At 61.4% G+C, this 25,740-nt stretch overlaps 1 protein-coding gene across 2 annotated transcripts in view; it reads right to left on the reverse strand.

The window, feature by feature from the left end:
* The window catches only part of SHISAL1 (shisa like 1), an 89,266-nt gene that overhangs the window by 5,485 nt on the left and 58,041 nt on the right, over positions 1–25,740 (reverse strand). For both annotated transcript variants that reach the window (XM_070408024.1, XM_070408025.1), the window contains exons 2-4: positions 23,229–23,324; positions 20,752–20,965; positions 14,271–14,585 (exon numbers count right to left, since the gene is read on the reverse strand). In XM_070408024.1, the coding sequence (XP_070264125.1) occupies positions 14,271–14,585; positions 20,752–20,965; positions 23,229–23,292 (593 nt within the window). In that variant the 5' untranslated portion in view covers positions 23,293–23,324. The remainder of the gene's footprint in view (positions 1–14,270; positions 14,586–20,751; positions 20,966–23,228; positions 23,325–25,740) is intronic.

Raw genomic sequence — 25,740 nt, forward strand, 5'->3', positions numbered from 1 at the left:
AAAACATCAATAAAATATATTTTTTAAAAAAAGAATGTCTTTGGGTTGAATTCCATGGACGTTTGTCACTGACCCGTGTTCCTGAATATTTGAGCCGAGGAATAGTTTCTCTTGGTAAATAAACAACTGAGAAACACCGTTGGGGGCGGGGGCGGGGCGGGGGGGAGAAGGATGGGCAGGAACATAACAAACAAATGCAACCACGAGAAGCTGGGGGTCTTCATCTGAGCAGTAGAGAAAGCTGAAGTCAGGGCAACAAATGCTGATGAGGAAAAAAGGGGGCGCTGTGCGGGGATCAAGGATCTAAAGTAATGAGTGTCTGCGTACCAAGTAACATAGCCTCAACGGCCATGAAGCAAGCACTAATGGAAACGCAGAAATAAAAAGACAGAATATCCTAGTATCTGTGCATTTTAATCCACCTTTCTCAGTCCATTACAGATAAAGGTGGCAAAAACATGCGTAAGGATATATGGAGCCAAATAGTCAAATTAATGATGGGTGTGTGTGTGTGTGTGTGTGTGTGTGTGTGTGAGAGAGAGAGGGAGAGAGGGAGAGAGAGAGAGAGAGAGAGAGAGAGACAGAATCTACCTTCTGTTCAAATACCCTTAAAAATGCATACATATAAAATGACAATTAGGCCAAAAAGAAAGTAAATTCCAAAAAGCCAACATTCTCTGATCACAATTTTGAAAATATCTAATAACAAAACCACAAACCAAAAAACTCTACCACTCAGTTTAAAAACTCTTTAAAACTAACGCTTGAGTCAAAGAGAGAGCAAAAAAAAAAAAAAAAAAGAAAGAAAGAAAGAAAGAAAGAAAGAAAGAAAAAAAAAATCAAGGCTATCTAGACAATTATAAAAATAAAAGCATTAGGGTTCAGAACTTGGGGGATGCAGCCAAGGCAATGCTCAGAGGAAAATCGACAGCTTTAAACATCGCTATCAATAAACAAGGAAACAGGAATTAGCCAGCCCACTCCAAGAGTTTGAAAAGAAAGGCAAGATAAACCCAAAGAAGGCATCAACGAGCAAAATTATAAGTTAAGACGGAAATGAAGGTAAAAACAGTAAAAGGAAGGAAGATATAAATCCAGTGTCTGGTTCTTCTTGAAAACCAATGAAACTTACTGTTGGAGAACCTACTAAAGCAGAGGGAGCTGCGCAATTCCGCTCCCCCACTGCCCCCTAGCCTCCCCAGAGGGGCCTCTGTCCCAGCTGTGCTGCACGGTCCCAAAGGCCTCCGTGTCGCTGCATCCAGTGGCCATTTTCTCGGTCCTCCTTTTGGCAGAACTGGCCCGGCTGCTCACTCCTCCTGTGTCCGGGACGCTCCAGCCTCTCTCCTGAGGCCGTCATCTCGTCCCCAGGATCTAAGCACTGCACACTGAGGCTCTCGGGTCTCAAGCTCCCACCTGGGCTCCAGGCTCTGTCCTGTCTACCTGACGTCCCCTACTGGACATCCCCAAACTGGACACGCCCCAAACTACAACCCAGACTGTTCTCCCCAGACCCGCTTTTCCCGCAGTTTTCCGGACCTCAGCAAGTGCCACTCCCTCCTGCCAGGGGCTCACAGGGGAGTCCCAGAGCAACTGGGGCCCCTCTCTCTCCCTCACACCCCACACCAGATCTGTTAGCAAATCCCGTTGCCCCCATCCCTTCAGATAAACCCATAAACCCTGCACTTCCTGCTACCGCGTTGGCCTCCGTGGGCCAAGCCAGCAGGATTCTCACCCGGCTCCTCACGGCAGCCCCTCCATCCACTCTCCACGCAGCAGCCCCTCCATCCACTCTCCATGCAACTTGACGCAGCCGCCTGTAACTCGCTGCTGCCCACACCCTGTGAAAACCTGCCTCAGAGGCTCCCAGCTCACGCAGAGGAGAAGCCAAACCCTTCCTCTCCTCATTTCACAGGTCAACTTGACCGGGACACAGGTGCCCAGATATCTGGCTAAACGTTGTTCCTGGGCCCGGGAGGGCGTTTCTGGATGGGTTCCTATTTGAAGAGGTAGACTGGGTCCAGCAGACGGACTCCCCATGTGGGTGGGCCGCCTCCCGTCCACCGAGGGCGGATGGAAGAGGACTAGTAGGCGGAAGGAGGAGTGTGCCCTCTGCATGTGCCCTCTGCATGACTGTCTTTTTCTTTTTAAATATTTTTATGATTTTTTTTAGAGAGACAGGGAGGGAAGGAGGGAGGGACGGGGAGAGAGAGAGAGAGAGAGAGAGAGAGAGAGAGAGAGAGTCATTAATCGGCTGCTTCCTGCATGTCTTCTGCCGGCGACTGAGCCCGCAACCATGATCTCCTGGTTCATAGGTCGATGCGCAACCACGGAGCCACGCCGGCCGGGCTGCATGACTGTCTTGGAGCCGGGCCGTCGGTCTCTCCTGCCTTCACACTTGGACTTGGGCTGGAGCTTACACGATGGTTTCCCCTGGTTCTCGGGCCTTCGCACTCCAACCGGAACCTACGCCGTGGCTCTCCTGGGCCTGGGGTGGGCCAACGGCAGCCCTTGGCACGTCCCGCCCCCATCCCTGCAGGAGCCGGGTCCTCACAGCAAACCCCTTACACGCTTCCATCTGACCGGTTCTGGTTCCCCAGAGAAGCTGGGCCGGCCCACAGCCTGCAGCGGCAGCTCCCGCTCCGCTTCCAGATGCACACCAGCGTCCCCTCATCTCCAAGTCACCCGGCCCGGAGACCCGCTCTGAGCGCCCTACTCAGGACGCAGCCGCCTGTAACTCGCTGCTGCCCACACCCTGTCTCTCTCCCCAGCACGATCCCCACCCAGCGGTCCGTTTATTTTACGCAGGTCCTTTTCCAATTGTCCGCAGGCTCCAGAAACATGGGGCTCCCATCGGTTTGGGCCCCTGCTCTGTCCCCAGGGCTGTGATGGTGCCGGCAGAGCCGCCGAGCAGTAAAGAGAGAATAGACGTTAACGAGAGGACCCAGGGGCCTACCACTCAACTCTGTCCAACCAGATCAGAGCCTCGATGAAATGGGTGGATTTCCAGGGAAAGGGAATGACTCAGGGGACCCGAGAAGCGACACAGAGTAACTGCCAAGAAGAAAGAGAGAAACTGGCAAATTGCACATTCAAAGTCTGAAATAAGAGACGTGCACATGAAAGCTGTAACGAGACAGTCCGGGCGCCGGGGGCGGGGGTGTGGGGGGGGACTCCCATGCTCCCACTCTTCCCTCGGCAAAGATCAAACAGCCTGCGCCGTGTGCTGCGGGGGAAGCCTGGGCTGCCGGCCGCTGGGCTGGTGGGAGGGACGCGGGGGTCACTTCTGTGGAAGGCAGTGTGACGCGGAGCAAAGCAACAGATGCGCACGGCCTCTGACCCAGCAATCCCACTCAGCGGTCAGCCTACTAATGGGGTCCCCAGGGCCATATGGTCGAGCCCACTTATTGCTGCCACGTGGGTGAGATGGAGATTCGGATCAGCGAGATGCCCGTCAGCAGGGCACTGGTCCAAACGCTGCCGACGTCCGAAAGGGCCGGGCAACCGTCCCGGGGCCCGTCTGTCGGCTGTCCCGGGGTGCCTTCCTCAGACACCCCCATTCACGAGCAGAGTGAGTCAGAGAGCTGGGAAGGCACCCCAGGAGGAGGGCGCAGTCTGAGCCAGGCGGTTCGGAGGAGCCCAGCGGGCACACCCGGTGCTCCGGGCAGGGCGGAGCCGGGAGAGGCGGCCACCGGGCGCTTCCGCTGCAGGTGAGAGCATCGGACGACCGAGGGCTCTGGGGAGCGGACGCCGAGGGTCCTTCCTGATTCTAACGGAGGCAGAGTGGGGGCTGCCTGTACTGGGCGCTTCTCCCGTGCGTGGTCGCTCGCAGCGCTCCCCCACTTACAGATGAGGAAACTGAGGTTCAGGATCAATGCCACCTTCCCAGGGTCACGCGGTGCCGAGTTGGTGGTGGGGCTGGGAGTCCAGCCTGGGCTGCCAGCTGCAGGGGCCGCAAGGCCCCCCCTGAGGCAGGGCAGCAGCCTGGGTGGGGGCGGGGAGGGGCGTTCAGAGAGCACCTGGCAGTCTGAATAGCAGTGATCGCTCCCAGCTGAGAGTCCCTGACACGGGACAAGCACAGAGTCACGGGCACCACAGGCCTGACTGCCAGGGGAAGGCAGGCCAGGCGCCCGGCGATGATGGCAGCTGGCAGCTATTTAGCGCTTACAGCACCTCACAGCAACACTGAGAGGAGGCGCGATTCCCACGTCTTACAAAGGAGCAGCCAGCACAGGGATGAGAGAATGTCGGGGCGAAGAAGATGGCAATCCCATCGGAATCCCCCAGACAGAGCTCTTAGCTACAAAAGGTGCAGTCCCGGGAGGCTGCATGGAGGAGGTGGGCTTGCGTAATGATGACAGAAAGTGAAACGCACGCATTGGGTAAAAGGCTCATACAACTACGATAAGCTGCTCCTACAGGCCCCCTGAAAGGGCTGAGATGACAAAGACTGACCACACCACACGCTGGGAGGGTCAGGGGCCATGGGAACTCTCAGATTCCTGGGGCGTGCAGAACGTTTGGCCACTGTGGGAACTGGCTGGCTGCACGCACTAAAGGGCCTATCCCGTGGCCCTCCATGTGGGCACGATTAAGGCCCCCAGCCAGGTCCCTGTCCTGGTCCCGGAACCTTGAATGTGACCTCAGATGGCAGAAGAGATTGTGTGGTGTGAATCTGTGGGCCTTGGGGTGGGCTGGAGGGGAGAGACTGTCCTGGCTTAGCCGGATGGGCCGAGTGTAATCACAGGGGTCCTTACAAGACGGTCAGCAGGCTCAGTCAGAGAAGGCGCATGCCCCCCAAGTTCTCAGGGCCGGGATAGAGCAGCAAAAGCCCCCCCCCCCCCCCCCCCCCCACAGAGCCCTGCCCTGGGGACGCACCAGCGGGTGGGAAGGCAGACAGGGTTGAGTGAGGGAGAGGGGAGGGGCCGTGGCAGTGAGGCAGGAGAGCACAGCAGGGGCCGGGGGGAGGGGGGTCTCTGGCTCTGGCAGGGGGAGGGGCTGGAGCGGGGGAGCTGTCCCTGGCGCTGGGGCTCCATTCTTCGAGCCCTGCATGTAGCCTCCTTCCCCCGTCTCCCCTCCTGACTCCGGGACACCTCCCGGGCGCTCAGGTCATTAAGCATGTGCGCCTGAAGGTTAATGTTTCCTGCCGCGTTGGTAAATATTTGATGCCCTGGCCTTTCCGGGAGCCGCCAGTCGACAGTAAATGGCACAAAGTGCTAGGCCCTGCCCTTTTCCTCGCAGCCTCTGTCCACAGCCCCCCGGGCTCCGGACGCTCTGTCCTCGCCTCCCACTGTGAGTTTTCAAAGCACTTTCCACATCCATTCTGGCCCCTTGGGCTCCCCTCCGCCACAGCCAGCAGAGGGTCAGGCTGAAAGGCCTGTGGACGCATCGAGCCCCTTCCCTCCACCTCAGTCATGCAGCAAAGCCAGCGGGGGAGGCGTCCACAAGCAGGCGTGACCCCGCCCAGGGCTCTGCTGCAGCACTGGGACCCTGGGGGCTCTCAGACTGTCCCTGCCGCACCCAGAGGTGACAGCAGGCCTCGCTGGCGTGGGGAGCAGGGAGCGGAGTCCTCCAGGGGCAGGAGTGAGGCCTGGGGGAGCAGAGTGACCTGAGTGGGGTTCTGATGGATGAGTAGGAGCCCATGGGGCGCTGGGGTGGGGAGCCCACTTCGGAGACCAGGCTTGCGTGAGCCTCTCCAGGACAGAGACTGGGCCTGGTCCATTGTGTCCCCAGCCTCAGGCGGGGCCCAGGATCGGGTCCGTGTCTTGTAAACTCTGACACTGACGTGCCTCCTTGCTCTGGGGGGGTGCACCTACCCTGGCCCCGCCACGCCCCTGCTCTCCTGGCCCAGTGCCGTCCAGACCTCTGTCCCCTGGTCCTGACAGAGTTCCTGCAGCCTGGTCGGCCTCAGATGCCCTGGCCCTCCCCACACATCGCAGGGCCCTCAGGTCAGGACAGGGGCAGCAGGCGAGGCGAGGCGAGCCTTAAGCCAGGACAGCCCAGCATGTGAGTGTGCACACGGCACACATTCGTGCACGCAACCACCACGCACACAAGGCTACACACACACACACACACACACACACACACCTAGTCTTTGCCTATCCTGGCTGGCACCATGGACGGAAGGCGGCCGTCCACCATGGGCACTATGTCCCCCCCCACCCCTCCTGGGCCCCCTCTGCCCACCCGACACACACCTGTCCCTTCGGGCATCTCTCCATCTCCCCTCACCGGGGACCTCCCTAGCCCTCAGGATACACATCTTCGCTTTACACCTCCCCTCCCTGTGCCACAGCCCAACACCGCCCCCCGCCCCCCGCCCCAAGTTGGTGCTAGTGCACCCACCGTGCTCTGCCCACACCCCTGCCCATCTCTCCTCCAGCCTGATCCTTCCGGCCGGTGGTAACACCGCACGTCACCCTACGGTCGGCCTCGGAGCGCCCTTCACCCCCACATCCATCCATCCCTCTGTAGGTCTTGCCTCCTCCACTTCCGAAATCTTTGCAAATCATTTCCTCCCATTATCCTCCCCCAACAGCCTACAGCTTCTTCCCTGGGGCCCAGCAAGGCCTCCCACCTCCTCCCAGGGCCCCTCTGGGCTCACGGAGCTCCCACCAAAACTCCCACCAACCAACTCACAGGCTGCTCAGAGCGCTGGCCAGCCCCACGCGCTCCTTAAACTAGTGGGCACTGTCCCCATCGGACGGCCGCTTCATGAAGCTGTGTCCCCTTCCCCGGGTCACCAGCCGTGGGGTGCGCCGCGGCCTGAGCTATGGCTTTCGGGACAAGCAAGCAGCCCTCCGTCACTCGTGCACGGTCGGAGACACACCTGGTGTCAGAGGCCTTGGTGGGGACACAGACACCCCTGAGGATCATGTAGGTGGTGTGTCCACCAGGGTCCAGGCGGGGACACAGCGCTGGGCGGCATTTATTCTAGGAACTCGGGAAGGTCCAGGAAGGGGTGTCAGAGGTCCCGAGGAGGGGCGGCCTGGGCGGGAGGGCGGGGGGGGGGGGGGCTGTTTGCCGGAGGGGCAGGGTCTGGCCGCAGAGGTGGGGGAGGAGGCTGGCGTCCAGGAAGGCTCTTGCCTGGGACGGTCAGGGGGCCCAGTGAGGAAGGAGAGCGTAACTCCTGGGCCCTGGTCTCTGCGGCCGAGCCTCCCCGGCTCAGGGACCAGAGCCCATGGATCCCAGACACCTGCAGCCTCACCAGGAAGTGGATTCTGGGACAGGGAGGCCCCGGGGGAACCAAACTGACAGGAGGACAATAGCCCCCTTTTCCTGTCTGGTGGGGGGAGCTATGGCGTGAGGCCTCAGCAAACACACTGGGCGAGGGGGGAGGGGAGAGCAAGCGCTGGCCGGGGTCCCTCTCCCCACTGACAGAGCGGACAGGCGGGGAGGGGGGGCTTGGGGGTCCTTCCTGTGAGTGGGTCTCAGACTCCATCCCCGTGGTCCATCTGCAGGACGACTTGCTCCCACCCATGTCCAGCTCAGAGAGGGCAAGCAGCTTGCCCAAGGACACACAGCTGGGCAGCACGGAGCCTGGCGAGCAGCCCAGGGGGGCCCCGAGCCCTTATTCTTGCCACGCATGGGCTGCAGCGTCCAGCGACGGGCAGGCCAGATGGAGTTCCAGGCCAAAGCCGCCTGGACCCACACCCCCTCCCCCCAGCACCTCTGGGCACCTGGGAAACAGGCGGGCCGTCCGGAGGGCGCTATGAGCAGCGGCCCTCTCGGCCCCGGGCGAGCGCTGGTTTCCATCACCCTGACAGCAGCGAAGCCCACGGTGGGACACATTTGCTGCGCAACAAGCATCTATTCTTAGAAGCAAATATTTCAGCAGTTAAGGCCAGAGCTCGAATGACGGGCGAATAATGAAGGCAAGATGCCGTGTCCTCCTGACCCACGAGGAGGGGAGAAATTCCTCCCGCCCCACGGCGCCCGGGCTGCCAGCTGGCCTTGTAAGTCTCTGAACTACACGGTTTGGGGGACATAACAGCCACCGCCCAGCCACGATGCCCCTTCACGGTGACCCCGCTTTCCCACGGTCCCCTGGCCGCAGCCCCGGGCGATGACACGGAACCCCCGTCCAATGGGAGCGAGGAGCAGCCTCCCTTCCTCGCGTGAGCCCGAGTCGCCAGGCCTTCCGGAAACAGCCCCTCTAACTGCTGGGCCAGCTGGCGCCTTGGTGTACACGAACCCGGCTGCAGTCGCCCGGTTAGGAAATCTTCACTAAGTTCCACGCTGGCGCTCGGGGTGGGCGGTGGGGGTCTCCCCCGGGGCTGGGTGGGCAGGTGCGAGGGCAGGATGGCACGTGTCCCTGGGAATAGGGGTGCCACGTGGCTGCGCCCCTACTCTGTGACAGGCTCCTAACAGGCACACTCTATCCTCTTGATCCACCTTCCCTCACCCCCCATTTCACAGACAAGCAAACAGGCTTCAGAGGAGTGAATGACGCGCCCGCAGTCACAGGGCCTGTGGATCTGGCTGGCGGGACCCAGGCCCTGGCCTGGCTCTCCCCCCTCGCCCCCCCCCCCCCCCCCAGCCCAGATAGGATGGCACCTGGGCTAGAAGGGGCTGGGACGGCCACGCTCAGTCTAGTTGATCCTGGAAGTGCATCTTCGAAGCGACTTTTCCAACACCTTCTCTAAGGTACATCGATTCGCCATGGCTGATACATTGATTTTTTCTTATCTTTTATTCTCAGCATTTACCACACGATATGGCCAATGCTCGCTAAGTGCTTGGTGAAGACAGCGAATTCGCAGCCGGCCCGGCTGCTTCCTCGCAATGGACAGTTTCTGAGGAGGAGAAGCAAGATGGAGCTGGAGGTGTGCAGAGGGGCTGACGCCGGCCGTGCCCACGGGGCCCGGGCAGGGGTGTGGCAGGGAGGTCTGGCCACGCGTTCTGTCTCCCCTGCTCTCTTTGCTCGGAAGGACCCAGAGCTGCACAGGGTGGACGACCCTCCCTTCCAGAACCACCTTGCCCACTGTCCCGGCTCCCGTTGCCCGCTGCCCGCTGCCCGCCTGTGGGTGTCCCTGGAACACTAGCTCCTGCTCTCACAGGGGCATGAAGCACGCGCGCTCCTGCACGCGCACGGGGCTGAATATGTGAGCGCTGGGGCCGGAACGGGCAGTTGGGTGGCGGCAAACATTTGACGACCAGTTCTCCAGCGGAAACAAGCCCTAATCTGTAGCACTTGCTGCCCATTTCCCTGGTGTAAATGCTGCCACCGCGATGTCACTGGACTGGGAGTTGGGAGGGGATGCGGGGTAGCCACTGCGCTGATATAACAGTTGTCCACACTCAGGAGCAGAGAGAGTAGCAAAGGTGGCAACATCCTGAGGAAGGGAAGGGTTTCGGTGTCTATTACTTGTGTGTTTGTACAGTTTATTTAACGGTAAGTTGGTGTCATTTCATTTTTGTCGGTGCTGTGTTTAACAACGGGCTCCCCCAATTCCTGCAAATCCAGCCCGCAGGTCCTGGGGGCCGGGGCGAGGTGGCCCCCGCACCCCTCGGGTCCGCTCCTGGCCCCGTTTCCACGGGCATTGGGAGCGTTTAACTCTCCAACCCGAGAAGCGAAGGCGGAAGGAGACGTGACTGAAAGTCCATTAAAAATGTATTAAGCAAACGGCGGGGGCGAGAGCTGTGCAGCCGAGAGGAGCGCCGGGAGCGGAGTCCGGGAAGTGCGCGTGGCTGTGCGGAAATGGCTTCATTCCCGCCTGTCTCAGGGGCACAGTGAGATGAATGGGCAGCGCACAGGAGAGGAGACACGGGAGTTACCAGATGGAAGGGAAGGGGTGCGACAGTTAGAGGAAGCGTGATCGCAGGGCGGTGCTGGCGGCAGGCTGCAAAGTGAGCACCCCCCCCCGCCCCCCCCAAGCCGCTGCTGCGCACAGCCCTGCGGTGCTGACGTACAGAACCACAAAGCTGTCCGCCCCTTGACTCACAATCCCCCACCTGGGATCTATCCAGGCAACCACTGGCCCAGGACACCCAGCCACAGTACAGGTGCTGGTGGCCGCCCCAGTGTGTCCCTGCAAATCGTTTGTCATCGTAACAAACCGGCAGCTGTATGAGTACTTCCCTGGGGAGGGTGGGGGGGTGGGTGTGTGTGTGTCGGGGGGAAGCAACTGACCTAAAGCTGACAGGCGCCAGGCACGGGGCACATGAGGACATGGTCACTCCACACACCATCACTGAGCGCCTACTCCCCGTGCTGGGGGGTTAGGGGGAGCACAGACAGACCCACCCCTCTCTCCGGTGCCTCCAGAGAAGACAGCAGACCACAGAGTGAATGCAACTGCAGGCGGTGAGCACGTGAGGAAACCAGGGAATGCGGGGAGTGGGCGGGGTGGGCGTGGGGGGCTGTTGCTACTTTATCAGCCTCGGCGGGAAGGCTCCTCTGATCCGCTGATCCCCGGGCCGGCACCGCGGGGGCTGGAAGGAGGGAGCCGGAGCTGCTCTCGGCCTAGACTGCCCGTTCTCCGCTTCCAGAAAACTCCTACTCACCCATGGAAACCCTTTTCAGGCGCTGACTGTTGCCCGGCCAGACAGCACTCGGCCCAGAGGGCACAGCTGACTGCTGTCTTCAACGCCCCAGAAAGCCCGCCACCCCCGAGGGACGCCGGGGAGATGAGGGACATCTGCGGAGCCGTTCCCACGTGCGAGGTCTTCCCACGTCTCCTCTCCTCTAACCAGACAGCACCTCCCGCCTCCCGCCCCGGGGGAGGGGTTGGCTCAGCCGCCTGCTGGAGGTCCTCTGGCTGCCAGACCCAGGGGAGCGGCTTGAACCTGGCCGCTCAGCCTCTGAGAGCCTTTGCACCTGCCCCTCTGCTTCCTGCCTGTGAACAAATAGAGCTACGGGGCAGGCGGGGTGGTCCCAGGGTGGGTGCTCGGCTTCGGGGGAGACGAGGGGGGCCACTGGGCGGCCCTGGCCTGGGCAGGGATGGGGGTTTCAAGGCCGATAGCTGGAAACCCTCCCGTCCCGGACCCGGCAATGCTCTGAGAGGCGGAAGGGGGACCAGGGCAGGTGGGAGCAGAGGCCTCCAGGTGGCCGAGCCAGGACACTGGGTCACCGAGGGACGCCCGTCCATCATCTCCCCGGGATAGCAGCCAGCCAGGAGAGCAGTGGTCACAGGAGCGTCTCGGTCATGCGGAAGCTCGCCAAGATGTGATGTTGAATTAAAAGGCCAGACACACGATTTATGTGCGGATGGAACAGCTGTACGTGAAGGAAGGAGCCGGCGGCGCGAAGCTGGAGGACAGGGGCTGCGCTCGGCTGAGGCCGCCTGCGTCCGCTCTCCTGTCCTCGGCGAGCCGGGCACTTTGTGGTGAACAATTGGGCATAAGAAGAAGGAACGGCGACTGTTCCTTGGTCGACGGCTGAGGGGAGGAGGCAGCTAAGACGGGGAGAGAGTAATTAAGACGAGCGATCAGGACCTCTGAGCTGGGGCGCCAGGCGCCGGGCCTCTCCCGGCCCCTCCCGCCGAACCCTGAACCTCTGGGACGGGGAGGGGCGAGGCACTGCAGGGCCTGCCCGGGTCAAAGGACTCTGGCGGGATTCGAACTCCGGGTGCCCGGGGCTCCCTCTGCCAGGGTCTCCTTCACTCCGCGGCACAAGTGGGCACATCCACGGGCACAGACCTGGGTCACCCCGGAAGTCACCGGGCCCTGCCTGTTTTTGGTTAATCCTCCCCCGAGGATATTCCCCATTGATTTTTAGAGCGAGTGGAAGGGAGGGAGAGACAGAGAGAGAGAGAGAGAGAGAGAGAGATGTGACAGGGACATACCGATTGGTTTCCCTCCCGCATGTGCCCTGACCGGGCAGGGGATGGAGCCTGCGATGAGGAGCGTGCCCTGGACCAGCATGGAACCCGCAAACCCTTCATTCCAGGCCGACCTCTAACAACGGAGAACACGGCCGGGGGCACCTGGTCCTTTCCTTTGGACCCGGGGACGGGCGTGTCCTGGGCACCCAGCCCTAAGGAAAGGGGGTCTCTGTCCGGTGTAGGGGGGCCCTCGGGGCAGGGACAGAGCAGAAAGGAGAGAAGGCTTTAACCTGGAGACTCTCTGGGGGGCACGTCTGCTAACTCCCCGAACTCCCACGCCGTTGGCGGGTGTCCCCCTGCAGAAAGCAGACCCCGGCCTGGCCCACTGCCGGGGAGACAGGGGCCCGCGTTCCACCAGGAGGAGGGTTCTGGGGTGAACTCAGGCGCCCTCGGGAGGCACGGGTGAGTTCTGCAAAGAGCTGGAGGGTGTTCTCCACAAGGGGGGGGGGGGTGGGGGCGTGAACAGCCGGCCGAGGCCTGGTTCTTCCTTGGGCCTCATGAAATCTGCAAGGGTCATGTGACTTCAAGGGTCACGTGGTCTTTTCTCGTGCCCTGCTCCCTGTGTGCAGGGAATCGGGGTACGGGGGTGGGGTGGGGGGTGGGAGGCCTCCAGGAGCTGGACAAGCTGGGCTCACCCACATACCACGGAGCAGGGCAGGACGGGAGGGAAGAAAGAGAGGCCGCGAGGCTGAAGCGGGAAGTGAGAGAGGGGACCTCGGGCGCAGCGCCGTGGGGGGAGGCTCCTGAAGGGACACAGGGGGACAGAAGCCCGTCGCGGTGCCTGGTGAGCGTCCTGGCCTCACACACACGCCCTGGCCTTTCCCGGCCTGACCGTCAGGCTGTGACACGCTCACTCTCGGTGACCAACAGCCCAGCGTGTTGCTGCCTCAGGCCCACGTTTCAGACACCCCCCCACCCCCCGCCCCCGGGGCCAGGCAGCAGGCCTCTCGTTGTCTGCAGCTTTGGGCCGGCTGTGCGTCTTCCCGCGACCATCTCCGCGTCCCCGGGAGCCGGCAGGGGACCCCCACCCAGGGGCCCTGCTCCGCGGACATTTGTCGGACTTGGCTGAGCAAGGCCGGGTCTTTGTCTCCTGCGTGATCGATGGGGCCATTATTGGATCAATAAGCACAAGCTGATTTAAGTTGCACCTTATTAATTATTTAAGTCACTCCTTATTGAAAGGTCGCTACCGGTTAACCACTTAAATGGTCACTACTAGCTCGGTGGCATCTCCTGTGAGGACGCAGCCACGGTGAACTGAGTACCTACTATGTGCCGGGCGCTTAACCCTGAGAACAAGCCCGGGGCCGAGGGATGGGGAGGTCAGGGGGGGAAGTGACCTGCCTGAAGTTTCCGGCTGGGAAACGGCAGAGCTGGGCCTTGAACCCAGGGCGGGTTGCTTGGAAAACGTATGGACTTGGCAGTGACCACTGTGCTGTATGTTTTTGCGCCTCAATGTTTTTCACATTTTTATTGATGTTTTGGAAAGAGAGCAACACCGATCAGTTGCCTCCTGCATGCTCCCCGCCGGGGATCAAGCCCGCAACCCAGAATGTGTCCCGACTGGGAATCAGACCAGCAACCTCCAGTCCTGGGATGACGCCGGCCAGGGCTGCACCTCAATCTTGCACCCGGGGTTCAGCACGGTGATGTCCTGGGATACTAAACTGGGGCACCACCCCTGAACTGGGGCTCCTGCACGCAGCCTGGCTCCAGCCAGCTGCGCGGTGGCTCCCTGCTCCAAAAGGCACAGACCTCCGCCCTCCTCCCAACCCTGCACTGCCCGGGGCCCGGCGAGCTCACTCCCCACCTCCACCCGCTGGGCTGCACAGACACAAGAGTCGCAGTGGCGGTGATGGATGGGAACACACTGCTCGGCGGGATGAACAGGTGCTGCAGGGGCAGCCGCCCCACAAGGCCGATCCGTGGGACCCCCCTCCTGCTGGCTCCCTTCCCTCCTGTGCGTCACTGCGCAGCCGCCTGCTCGGCCTGCCTCAGACGTCTCTCTGACTCAGCGTGCGCACCACAGAGCCCCTGATAGGCTCACTGTCCAACTTCATTCTGAGAAACCCCACTGGCCCATCACACACTGATCTGCTTCCTTCGACCAGAGGGTGAAAAGTTGGAAAGCCACCCAATTTCCCCTTTTGCCTTGGCAGCCAGGAAGCTCACCACGCCATTTAGTGCTCAGCGGCAATGAATCTCACACCAGCTCTCAGTGCGATAAACCTGCAAACGATGCTTCTAAACTCCGTCTCCACCTCTCATGTCGACTCTCCCGCCCGGGCACACCTGGCTGCCATGAACAACCTCAACTCTTTCCTGGCAAATAATCAGGTAATTGACAAGGCAAACACCGCGGCAACACCGATCTGGCATTTCCCAAGCTCGCTGGCCAAAGACAAGTGACCCAGGGCAGCCTGGGACCCGATCGCAAGCACTCACCAGGCAGACGAACTCTGGAAGGTCACCAGCGGCGGGCTGTGGGGGTCTCCCTGCAGCGTGTGCACGGCCTGGGGGGCTGGTGGCAGGGGGCCGGGGGGAGGCGGGGGCTGCGGGGCCGGCTGCCCTGGCCGGGGCGGGGCAGGGTTCCCCCACCGCTGCGGGTCCTGTTTCATCCACCGTCCGTGGACGCCCCACCGCATCAGGTAAACCTTGCAAATGTCGTAGTTCATCGCCGAGTAATACAGGAGATCCAGGACCAGCAGCATCAGCACAAAGAAGCCGTAGATCCACACGCCCAGCAAGGCGGTGTAGTTGCTGGGGAGAGACGGAGAGAGACTGAGAGGGGAGCATGCTGTCACAGCCAGAACAGCCCCCCCTACCCCAAGTCCTTAGCGGGGTGGGTGGGGCGGGGAGGCATTGTGAAGCCTTTGACCAGAGTGTGGAAACCTGGGAAGCCGTCCAATTTTCCCTTTTGGAAGGAGTCCTCAGTTGCCATTTGGGCTCCCAGGATGGGGTGGACCCTGCCTTCACCCTCATGCCCCCACATGGGTGCCACTCACAGACCTGCCAGCGGTCTCTGTGGGTGCCCCCTGCTTGCCCACCCCAGGGCCTTGGCTCATGCCATCCCCGCCACCTGGGATACCAGCTCCTCCCCATCTTACTGGGCCCAGGGTAAGTGCAGGAAGTCTGTTGTCTTAGGACAAACCGACCCAAGTTCCAGAGCTGTGCCCCCTGCCCCTCAGCACCCACACTGGGCCACCTCACGCCCCCACGTGCCGTGGAACTCGCCGGGCACCCACCTGGGCCAGCCCCCTTCCAGCCTGCCCCAGGTCTCCCCGCTTCTCAGAAGCCCAGGAAACAGGGCATCAGCTCTGCCGCCCTCCCCACGCTCCATGTCTCACGCCCCACCACATCCCCCCGCCCCCCACCGCCCCATGGCCCACGCGGTAGCCACGGGTCCTGGCTGTTCCCTGGCACCTGCCCCTCAGACCCTCCCTCTATTCCCTCCTCACTCGGCCCCTGTCACCAGGCAACTCCAGACTGTGTTCTGCCCGGGTCTCAGAGTCCCTCCATCATTTTTCTTATTTATTCACCAACACCCCGCCCCCCCCCCCCCCCCGCCCCAGGGCTGCTCCGCCCTCCAGAAGCAGAAATGATGGAGGGTGTTGGTTTGTTTTTAAGAAGGAAAGTGGCACAGATGCTACTCTTATTGTAGAAAGGAAGTTTATCTCCTCAAAGTTTTTGTTTGTTTGGGTTTTTAAAATATATGTGTTTTTATTGATTTTAGAGAGAGAGAGGAAGGGAGGGAAGAGAGAGAGAGAAACATCAATGAGAGAGAAACACTGACGGCCTCCCACAAGCCCCCTCCCGGGGATCCAGCCAGAACCCTTCGGTGCCCGGGGTGACACTCCACTGACTGAGCCCCGCGGGCCAGGGCGGCGGGAGGTTTTCCACTGCAGGTGCGCACAGCCCCTCTGTGCAGCCTGGCTCCCCCTCACCGCGGAGCGGCCCTGCTCGCTCCAACACGGCCTTTGCACGGGCTGTGCCTTCTGTCCCACCTCCTTCCTCCCCTGCCTGGCTCCTACCTTCTCTTTGAGACCGAACCTGCTGCTCCCCCTACAGGGGTGGGTCGGCCCCTCCTCCGGCCTCGAGCCCAGCCCCCACTGCCCGACTGTGGAGTCTGTCCTCCCGCCCAGGCCAGGCCAGGGTCCCTGTGCCCGGAGGGCCGGTGCCGGGCTTGCCGCTGCGGCTCGGCTGCTGTGCCGGGCAGAGCTGGCCAGGGCCACGCTGTTTAAAGGAACCGATGTACCGGTCACTCAAATGCTGCCCCCACCTGCTCCTGCCGCGGCCTCCGTCCAGGTGAGTGCGCGCTGGCGGGTGACAGAGAAGAGGCCTCGCGGCCCCGCACCCCACAGGGAGGGACCTGCCCCAGCTCTCGCCCAGAGGGGACCCTCCGTGCCCTGGGTCCCCACAGCAGGTCCCCCTGGAGCCCGGGAGCCAGGCCTGCAGCCAGGAGGCCTGGCTCTGGTTCCTTGCTGGCCGGCTTTGCTGTGTGGCCTGGGAGAATCCCTGCACGTCTCTGGGCCTAGAGATGATGGGAAGCCCGTCCTGGGCTCCGTTTCCAGACTCGGATCTTCCCAGCCTCAGCCTCGGCCCTGACGTGGGCTGCTCCCCTCTGCCTCCTCCGGCCCCTGCAGGGGTGGGGCCCCGGCCGGGGTTGCTCTGTGGTTCACTGCCCTCAGCCCGGAGTGCCTTCCTCCCCCTCCCTGGTGGCCCAGGCTGGAGGAGCGGCCTCTGCATGTGCGGGGCGCTCAGTGTGGGGCGGGCACTGCCCGTGCTCGGGGCTGGGCCTCTGCCTGAGGACGGAGCAGCCAGGCAGCCTCTCTCACAGCCGCCCTCCTGCGCCCCGCCTGCAGCCACCACCTCCATGAGGCCGGCACAGGTCCCAGGGCTGGTTCCGGCAGAAGTGTGAACGCCCAGCAGCCTGATTTCACGGGGAAGCTCCACGCGCTGGCACCTGGGTGTGGAATTCCTCCAGGGCACAGGCTGTAGCCCTGGCCGCTGAGGCAGGTTCCTGGGGCGGACGTCCGAGGACAGAGGGGGCCTGCCGCCGCCTGGCACCACTGCTCTGCCAGCACCCTCTCCCAGCTCCCCGTGGGCCCCCAGAGTTGCTCTCAGCATCAAGCTTTCCTCAGCGGTTCCCATGGCAGCAGCCCGGGGGCCGAGGGAGGCGAGCAGGAGGGGAGGCAGGAGCAGCTGTTTGCAGACAGGCCCTACAGAGAGGAGTCTGTGACACCGGTGGGGGGCGGGGAGGGGTCAGAGGGGCGCTGGGCCATGCTGGGCCTGGAGCCTCCAGGACCAGGACCGAGAAGCAGTGACAGGAATGAAAGCAGCCGCGGGTGGGCACTGCTCTGAAGGCTCACACATCTCAACGCTCAGGCCACGAGGGGCTGTACTGCCATGGCCCCCCCACCCACTCCCATGCCCCTCACCCTCCCAGCTACAGGCGGAGCACTGAGGCCAGAGCAGTCGCACCGGCCCGGCTCCAGCCCGGCTCTGCCGCTGTGCGCGGTGTGAGCACACGCAGGCTCTCGCCCTCTCTGAGCCTCAGCCCCGGCGTGGCGGGCCTAGCGCAGTGATGGAGAACCTGTGACACGCGTGTCAGAGATGACAGGCGAACTCATGGGAGCTTCCAGGGCCGGATCTGGACCGGTCGTCTCCGGGGTGAGCCTGCCCCGCTCAGAGGGGCCCCGTCTTGCCCAAGACACCATCATGGCTTCTGCGGTGTCCTAGGCCCTTGTCCCATGCACCGTTCACGGACACAATCCCAGCCTAAAGCCCTCGGGGCTCCTGTGCCCTCGGGCCCCCTTGCCACCCGCTATAGAAAGTCCAAGCGTCCGGCCCAGCCTGGCCCACTCCCTCCCAGACCCCGCTGCCTGTCCCCATAGCCCCTCACCCTCTCCGCCTGGCCATGCTCAGCCTGGGGCCACTCCCACGTGCATGGGGTCGGCACACGCCTCCCTCCTGGGGCTCGAGGGCCCTGGTGACAGGATGAGCGGGTGAGGAGTGGACTCACCACACCACGGGGCAGTGCCACGCCACTGGGCCTCCATCCTCCGTGGTGAGGGGGGTGGCGGGGGGCTCGGTGGAGCACCAGGAAGGAGGAGTCCCTCCAGAGCGCAGGCCCTCCCCCTGGGGTGATCCTGCACCCACACTTGGCATCACCAGGAAACACGGTTGGTTGTCACACAGGGTGCGGGCGGGCCCGGAATGCACAGGCAGCCCCCAGGCGAGGCTCGGCCCAGGCGTCTATGCGGCTGCGGTGGGGATCCCCGCCCTTGGCCTCTCCTGCTCAAACCCGCCTCCTCCAGACCTGGGCTGGCTCCTGGACCCCCACTGACCGGCTGCCTCCATCAGGCAAGTTACTCAGCCTCTCCTCGCCTCCTCCTCGATGCACGCTCCACAATGCCGGCCGCACGTCAAGCCTAAGAACCGAGCTCAACTTCTGCCCTTGGCATTGCCGTTCCCCCGGGGGAAGGCTGAGGTTTGTGGTCAGCTCTGCATCGGGGCAGCCAGGGCCCCCTGTGCCGAGACGACGAAGTGCTCCGGGTGCAGCCCACCCGCGTGAATGCGCAGATTACAGGGACCCGGCGGCTTCGCAGCGGATCCCAGGCCGGTCGCCAGAGCCTCGGAGCAGTCTGTCTGCCCGGCCAGGCGCCTGTCCTCTGTCTGGCGGGTGGCCGACAACTGCAACACTTCGGGGTCCTCACCGCTATCCTGGCGGGCCTCTTCCCTCAGGGACTCAGCCGTTGCTCGTACAAAAGGCTCGGGCCAGATTCCCGGCCTGATTCCAGCCCCAGGGACAGGCAGGCCTCGCTGAGTGACGTCACACACGGGATTATTCTAAGGCCTGAGCAGGTGGGAAGGTATTCACCCTGCATTCGAGGAAGGAGGGCTGGGGAGCTGGCCGCCGTGGGAGGAGGGGAGGATGGACGAGCGTTAAATCTCCTGCCTGACCAAAGGGGACACGGCGTGGTGGCAAAGCCTTCAGGCCCCAACATCACACAGAGAGTGGGACTCCCACCTCCCTCCCACCGCCTCCCAGTGGAGCCACTAATCTCTTCACGGGTCCCTCAGTGAACACTCCTTCCAAGTGGATGTTCCCTTACCATGAAAACATACAGACCCACCCCAAGAATCAGCCTCAGCGTTATTAGGAAAGTATGTGAAGCATCCCCATTAAACTGAGAAAGATGATACAAATGCCTGACAATTTCAAAGACTGTTTTAGAGATACTCGCCAACACGATTGAACAAGAAAAAAAGAAGTGAGGCACAAAAATGGGCACGCAGGGAACAGTTACCATTGTTTGTAAACGGCATAGTTAAACCTCAGAGAAAGAACTGAAAACGTATTACAAGTCAAGGAATTTTAGTAAGGTGGCTGAGTATGAAGCTCACATATGTAATCCTTAGGTCTTTTCAGCGAAACAGCAGTCGCTTAGAAGATGTCGTGGAAGCAAAGACCCCATTTATAACAGCATAAGAAGAAATATGTAGGAATAAATGCAAAAGATATATCTATGAAGAAAATTCCAAAACACTATGAAAGAAAATTTGAACAAATGGGGAAACATACCATGTTCTTGGATAAGAATATTCAGCATCATGAAAAGTCAATTCTCCTTGAATTAATCTATGAATTCAACACAATCTCAGTAAAAAATACCAACTGAATTTTTTTTGGGGGGTCAGGGGTACTACACAAGCTAATCCCAGAGTTCCTGTAACAAAAGAGCCATGGGAAGTAAACCAAGAAGACTTTAAAACGTATTGATGGGCCCTGGCTGGGTGGCTCAGTTGGTTGGAGCATCAGCCCACACACCAAAAGGCTGCGAGTTCAATTCCCGGTCAGGGCACATGCCTACATTGCAGGTTCAAGTCCCAGTTGGAGTGTGTGCGGGAGGCAACCAGTCAATGTGTCTCTCACATCGATGTTTCTCTCTCTCTCTCTCTGTCCCTCCCTCCCTTCCACTTTCTCTGAAAAGCAATGGAAAAAAATATCCTCTGGCGAGGATTAACAAAACGAACAGAAAAAAAAGATGTGAAGGCCAAAAATTAAAACATGAAAGAAACAAAAAAGAAAAATTTTAATAATCTCAGAGTAGAGAAAGCCTTTCTCAGTATAACATAAAACCCAGAAGACATAAAAGAAAGAAAACAAAATTAGATACAATTTGATTACATAACAATTAAAAATCAGTCATGAGGAAAAAAAAACATCACAAACTCAGACACATTGGGAAAATATTTGTAATGCATATTTCCTTCGTATATAAAGAGTTCCTGTAAATAAATAAGAAGATGGCCAAAAATCCAATAAGAAAATGAGAAAGGACATAAACAGCTAGCTCACGGTAAAAGAAATACAAATGGCTCTCAAACATGTGAAGCAATGCTCAGCTTCACTCACAATAAGAGAAAGACATGCTGTTTCCGTCATATTCCCACTGCTGCTCGGCTGGGAACTCCTCCTCTTTCTTTACACTCATCATGGTCCCCTCCATCAGGGCCCTGGTCTGGTGTGTTTTAATCACCTTAAGGAAAGGGGCTTAATCTCTGGGTCAAGAGACCAATCGATATTTGTTGAACAAATAAGGAAGGAAGGAAGGAACTTGGGTCCTGTGGATTCCAGGCCCAAGTACTTTCGGCCTAAAAGCCTTCCACCTACTTGCCTTCCTCTAATTTGTAGCAGACCTGGAAGGTAGGCATGGTGTACCCATTTCTCAGATGGAAAGGCTAAAGCTCAGAGGATAGAACAGGCCAGAAAGCTGGGTCTCCTGAACTCTCCCAGGTTCCTTCCAGGCCCAGCCATCCTGGCAGTGGCGACCCAACAGCCACCCGAGGGGGTGGGGTGTTTGGTCCGCATCCTGCCTCGACGGGCCACAGGCAGGGCGTGCGTGGCCCGAGTGGCACTTACTTGTGCGCGTAGCCCTCGGAGCTGGCCGTGAGGTTCGCCTGCATCACCGCCTGGAACTCCGTCTCGTTGCAGCAGTATTTAAACACCGTGTTGTTATGGTGACAGCAGAGGATGAAGGTTTTGTTGTCCGAGAGCCGGGGGCAGTGGAAGCCAAAGTGGTAGTGGCCTTTGTGGTCCGTGTACGGCTCACAGACCCGGAAATGCGCAGACAAGACTGCAAAACAGAGTCGCCAGGCTCGGTGGGATCCCCACCAAGGCCTGAGCACCAGGGGCGGGGCCTGGTGGGTCTGTCCTAGGGGGTCCAGGGCAAGCCTCACCTCTGGCAGGAAGGCCCCCCGCCCTCCACGACAGCCCTGCTCACACTGTGTCCCCAGACCGGGGCTCCCGAGAGCGGGGCTACATCTGAAGCCTCCTGGGACCCTCTCCGGCCGCTCCGCACACAGCAGGCACGTGAGGAGGAAACCTTAACACGTTAAGCGCCAGCCTGTTTTGTCTTCCGGAAGGAAAGTACAGTGTCAGTCACCGGTGACGGACTGGGCGCTTCATGTGTTAACTGTGGCCTCACCGGCTCTGTCTCATTTAATCCACCTGCTACTCCGTCAGGTGGGTCTGAGACCCCACTCCACAGACGCAGAAACTGAGGCTCAGAGGCCTCCAGTGACCTGCCTGAGCTGGTGGTGGTGGTGCCGTGGAAGCCACCCAGGCCTGCCCCGGCTGAGCCCTCTCCACGCCTGCGCTCTGCTGCAGTGAGGTCTGGGGGACCTGCTGACAGGCCCAGGTGGCCTGAGGGGTGAGGAGCAGGTGGGCAAGAACGGCCCCCCTTGTGGAGAAAGGGCACCCCCTTCACACCTGGGTCTCTACCAAAGCAGCGCCCTCCACCTGAAGGTCCCCAGGAGCCTGCCCCCCGCCCCCCGCCCCCACCTGTCCCAGTGCCAGCTGCCCCGGCCTAGGAGGGGGCCCCGTTGCCAGCTGTGCCCTGGAGATAAACAGGGGAGGAGGCCTGAGCAGACACAACGGGAAAACCCTGGAGCGCTGTCCGGCCCAATTGGTATCTTCATACCAGGGGTGGCTGGATCTAATTTATACCCTGAGAAGGGCCCCCGTTGGCTGAATGCATCTCTCCAAGCACCCAGGCCTGCTCTGGGCGACAGCCCCTCCAGAGCCGTCTCCCTAGGCGGCCGAGCCTGTAGCCCACACAGCTCCGGGGTCCCTGCAGGGGGTCCCTGCTGGGCGCGCTGGCCCGTGGGTGGCCTAGGCAGCCTTGTGAGGTCTGGGCCCCGCCCCACGTCCAGCACCCTCTTCCACGGAGATGGGCAGGGCCCCTGCGGAAGGGTCCCAGGTCTCAGGAGTCAGGGGGCTCCAGGCCCCCTCTCAGCCTCCGCCCTGGGGTGCGGGGGTCACTGGGTGGGCCAGGAGGATGCACCTTCTCCTTTAACCCATGGCTCCCGCTGCACAGGGGGAAACCGAGGCTCAGAGCAGGGCTCAAAGTTTGCATCTGCTAAGGACTCGGAACTGCAGGCTCTCGGGGGCGCCCCTCGGCCGGCCTCCTGAATCAGAGGCGCCGGGCGGGGGAGGGGTGGGCAGCCCTGCAGGAGATGCTGACGGGCTTGGGTGTGGGAGCCCTGGCCTAGGGGATGCCATGCCGCAGGGGGGAGTGAGCGGGGGGCATGGGGGGAACCGAGACAGAGACAGAGAGAGAGATGGAGTGACAGCAGAGAGAGAGATAGAGATGGAGAGACAGCAGAGAGAGAAAGAGAGAGAGATGGAGAGACAGCAGAGAGAGAAAGAGAGAGAGATGGAGAGACAGCAGAGAGAGAGAGAGAGATGGAGAGACAGCAGAGAGAGAAAGAGAGAGAGATGGAGAGACAGCAGAGAGAGAGAGAGAGAGAGAGAAAGAGAGAGAGAGTCGGTGCCTGGCTCAGGTCGGGACTCGGTCAGGGCCACTGAGGGGCCAGTCTTGCTGGGGGTCAGGGCGCTGCTGGGGTCAGCACTCTGTCTGGAAGGTGAGGCCCGGGTCCCCCCCCACCCCGGAAACAGGAGGGAGAGCCCACCTGCCACCCAGGAGGCCGGGGCACCGGGGGTGGGGCCCGGGGTCACCTGCCGGGGTTCAGAGGCTGCCCCTCACTAGCTGTGCTGTCTCGGGCCAGCCCGTGCCCTCTCCAGGCCTCAGTGTCCTCTGTACCCAATGGGGTGCCTACGACCTCCCCTCGCTTGGACCTGCAGGGGTGAGGAGCGGAGAGAATCCTAGGAAGGCCTCTCCCAGGCCACTGGCAGCCACCGTGCCCCCCGCGCCCAAGAGAACATCTCGCCGAGCGCCAGGACAGGCGTGTGCGGCGTGGCACCAAGCAGCAGCTCCCCAGCGGGGGTGCCCGTGGGCACCCCAGTCAGCACCCGGAACCCTGGCTGGGCTGGCCATGGCCCCGGAAGGGACTCCTGCCCCAGGCCTCCCCCTCCCCCGGAGCACCCCGGGGCGCTACCTGCCGGAACCAGCAGCGAGAGGACGGTGAGCACGTTCAGGGACCGCTGGCCACAACTGGTCATCGTTTGGCTTGCATGGGGCCGTCCGGAGCTGCCTGCGGAGCGAGAGCGGAGAGGCTGTGTGGGCGGCGGGGACAGACACGCGCGCGGCCACAGCGGGGGACGTGGCGGGCAGGGGGGCGCGTCTGCCGGGCGCAGGGGCTGGGCCGTGCAGGATGGAAACGCGCCATCCAATTTCCTTTCTGGAATGAATGACCTTCCCCCACCAGTCAACTGTCACCTCCTTTTCTTTTCACAGAAAAGGAGACTTAATCAAAGGCGGGGGCTCAGGTGGCGGAAATAACCGTGGGGCGGGCGAGGCGGCGGGCGGGGCGGGCGCGGGGATGAGGGCTGGCTGCTGGGGGATGGAGGACCGCGCCTGCACCTCCGGGTGCGCAGGACCCTGGCCTCCTGCCGTGTCTCGAACCGTGACTTCCAGGAACCCGGCCACAGTGTGCACCAGGCGGGCCCCGACCCGGCATCAGGGACACAGCAGTGAACGAAACAGACGCATTAGCACTGAACACAGGCAGTCCCTGCCCCGGCCGGCACTGTACCGACAGCACCGAAACGGATCAGCATTTAAAATACTCCGAGGGGACACACCCTGAGGCCAAGAGCAGACCCCTGTCCACGGTGTTCACAGGAGCACAAGTCACAGGAGCCCAGAGGGGCAAACAACCCAGGTGTCCGTGGACGGGTGACTGGAAAAGCCACAGTGTGGTCCCTCCGGACCACGGCCTAGGATTCAGCCACAAAAAGGAAGGAAATGCTGGCACTGCCACACGGTGAACCTCAAGGACACTGCGCTGAGCGAAATGAGCCCGTCACCAAGGGACACATTCCGTGGGATTCCACTTACATGAGGTCCCTGGAGGAGTCCAATTCATAGACACTGAGTCGCTGGTGGCCGCCAGGGGCTGGGGGAGGAGGGGTGGGGTTGGTGTTTAATGAACAGCTTCCGTCGGGGAAGAGGCAAAAGTTCTAGAGACGATGGCGGTGGAGGCTGCACAGCAAAGCGACGGTACTTGCTGCCGCCGAGCTGTGCACCGAAAGGGGCTGACGTGGAAAATGCTACGTCATGTGTATTTTATCGCAATAAAAAGGCTAGGAGGGGACTAAAACAAGGTGTGTGCGTGTGTGTGTGTGTGTGTGTGTGTGTGTAGAGTGCTGACGTGGGGGCTGTTAGGGTGGTCTGGGCGGCCTCGCTGGGGAGGTGACAGCTGAGCAGACATGAGCGAGGCCGGAACTCACGGCGTGGCTCTCAGGAGGAGGGCTGCAGGCCAGGTGGCAGCCAGTGCAAAGGCCCTGAGGTGGGAGCGCGGGGAGACCAGTGCAGCCAGTGGGGGTGGGCAGGGGGAGAGGGGGAGAGGCAGGAGGGGGATGCATCTTTATAGCACCTACTCTGTGCTGGACTCTGGGCCAAATGGGGCCCTAGTGGCACCCCGTTATGGTGTATGAATTGTGTCCCCCCAAGTTCATGTGGAAGCCCTAACCCCAGGAACTCAGAATGGGCCCTTATTGGGAATTGGGGCTGAGGCAGATGCAATTAAGACGAGGTCACAGCAGAGAGGATGGCCCCACCCACCATGACCGGGTCCTCATAGAGACACCCGCGCAGGGAGGACCCAGGTGAAGACGGAGGCGGAGATGGGGTGACGAGCCCACACACCAGCAAACCCCAAGGATCACCCCCAAGCTCCCAGAAGCCAGGGCGAGGCCTGGACAGTCGCCCTGAGAGCTCCCACAGGAGCCAGCCCTGGTGACCCTGGGCTCTGGCCTGCAGGCTGCGAGCGCCTGCTTCTGTGTGCGAGCCTTGGACCAGCAGCCCCAGGGAGGGCGCAGGATGCTTGCCGCTCACCTGGGAGCAGGATGTGATGTGAGGGGTGGACCCCTGCAGAGCCGGCCGCACCCGCCTGCCCAGGCTGCCCCCCATCTGCTCAGCAGGTTCCTGTGGGAGCCCTGCCCCCTCCATCCTGGTTCTGATGTCAGTGCCACCCTGTCCCCGCCTTGGTGAGGCCCTCCAGCCCCCTGTGTGGCCCCAGAGATGGGCCCTCGTGGTGAGGTTTGCTCTGGGAGAGGAGGCTGAGCAGGGCCACACGCAGCCCCCAGGAGCGGCCCCTCTGGCTGCCCAGACTGTCCTGGGGCACCGGCTCGGGTCGGCCCCAGCCTGGGCTGCAGGGGCCGCCAATCAGCTGGCTTGTCCTCACTCTCAAAAGCTGGCAGCCTGGCAGGGAGCGCAGGGACGGGAGCCAGGCGCAGGCAGCTCAGGATCCTGGCAGCAGAACAGAGAGCCACGGGACAGCCCCGAAGCTGGAGTCCTCAGGGCAAGGAGCCCGGCCCAGCCTCAAGGCCCAGCGCAGGAGGCGCAGCATCCGGCCCTGGCCCTGCTCTCGGGCCCTTGGTCTTCTCACCAGCAGCACAGGCAGTGGGCAGTGCGCAGTGGGCGGCACAAGGGTACCAGGAGCCCTT

Source organism: Myotis yumanensis, unplaced genomic scaffold, assembly GCF_028538775.1.
Source record: "Myotis yumanensis isolate MYYU_CA2020_CCGP unplaced genomic scaffold, mMyoYum1.0.hap1 SCAF_3, whole genome shotgun sequence".
NCBI lineage: Eukaryota > Metazoa > Chordata > Mammalia > Chiroptera > Vespertilionidae > Myotis > Myotis yumanensis.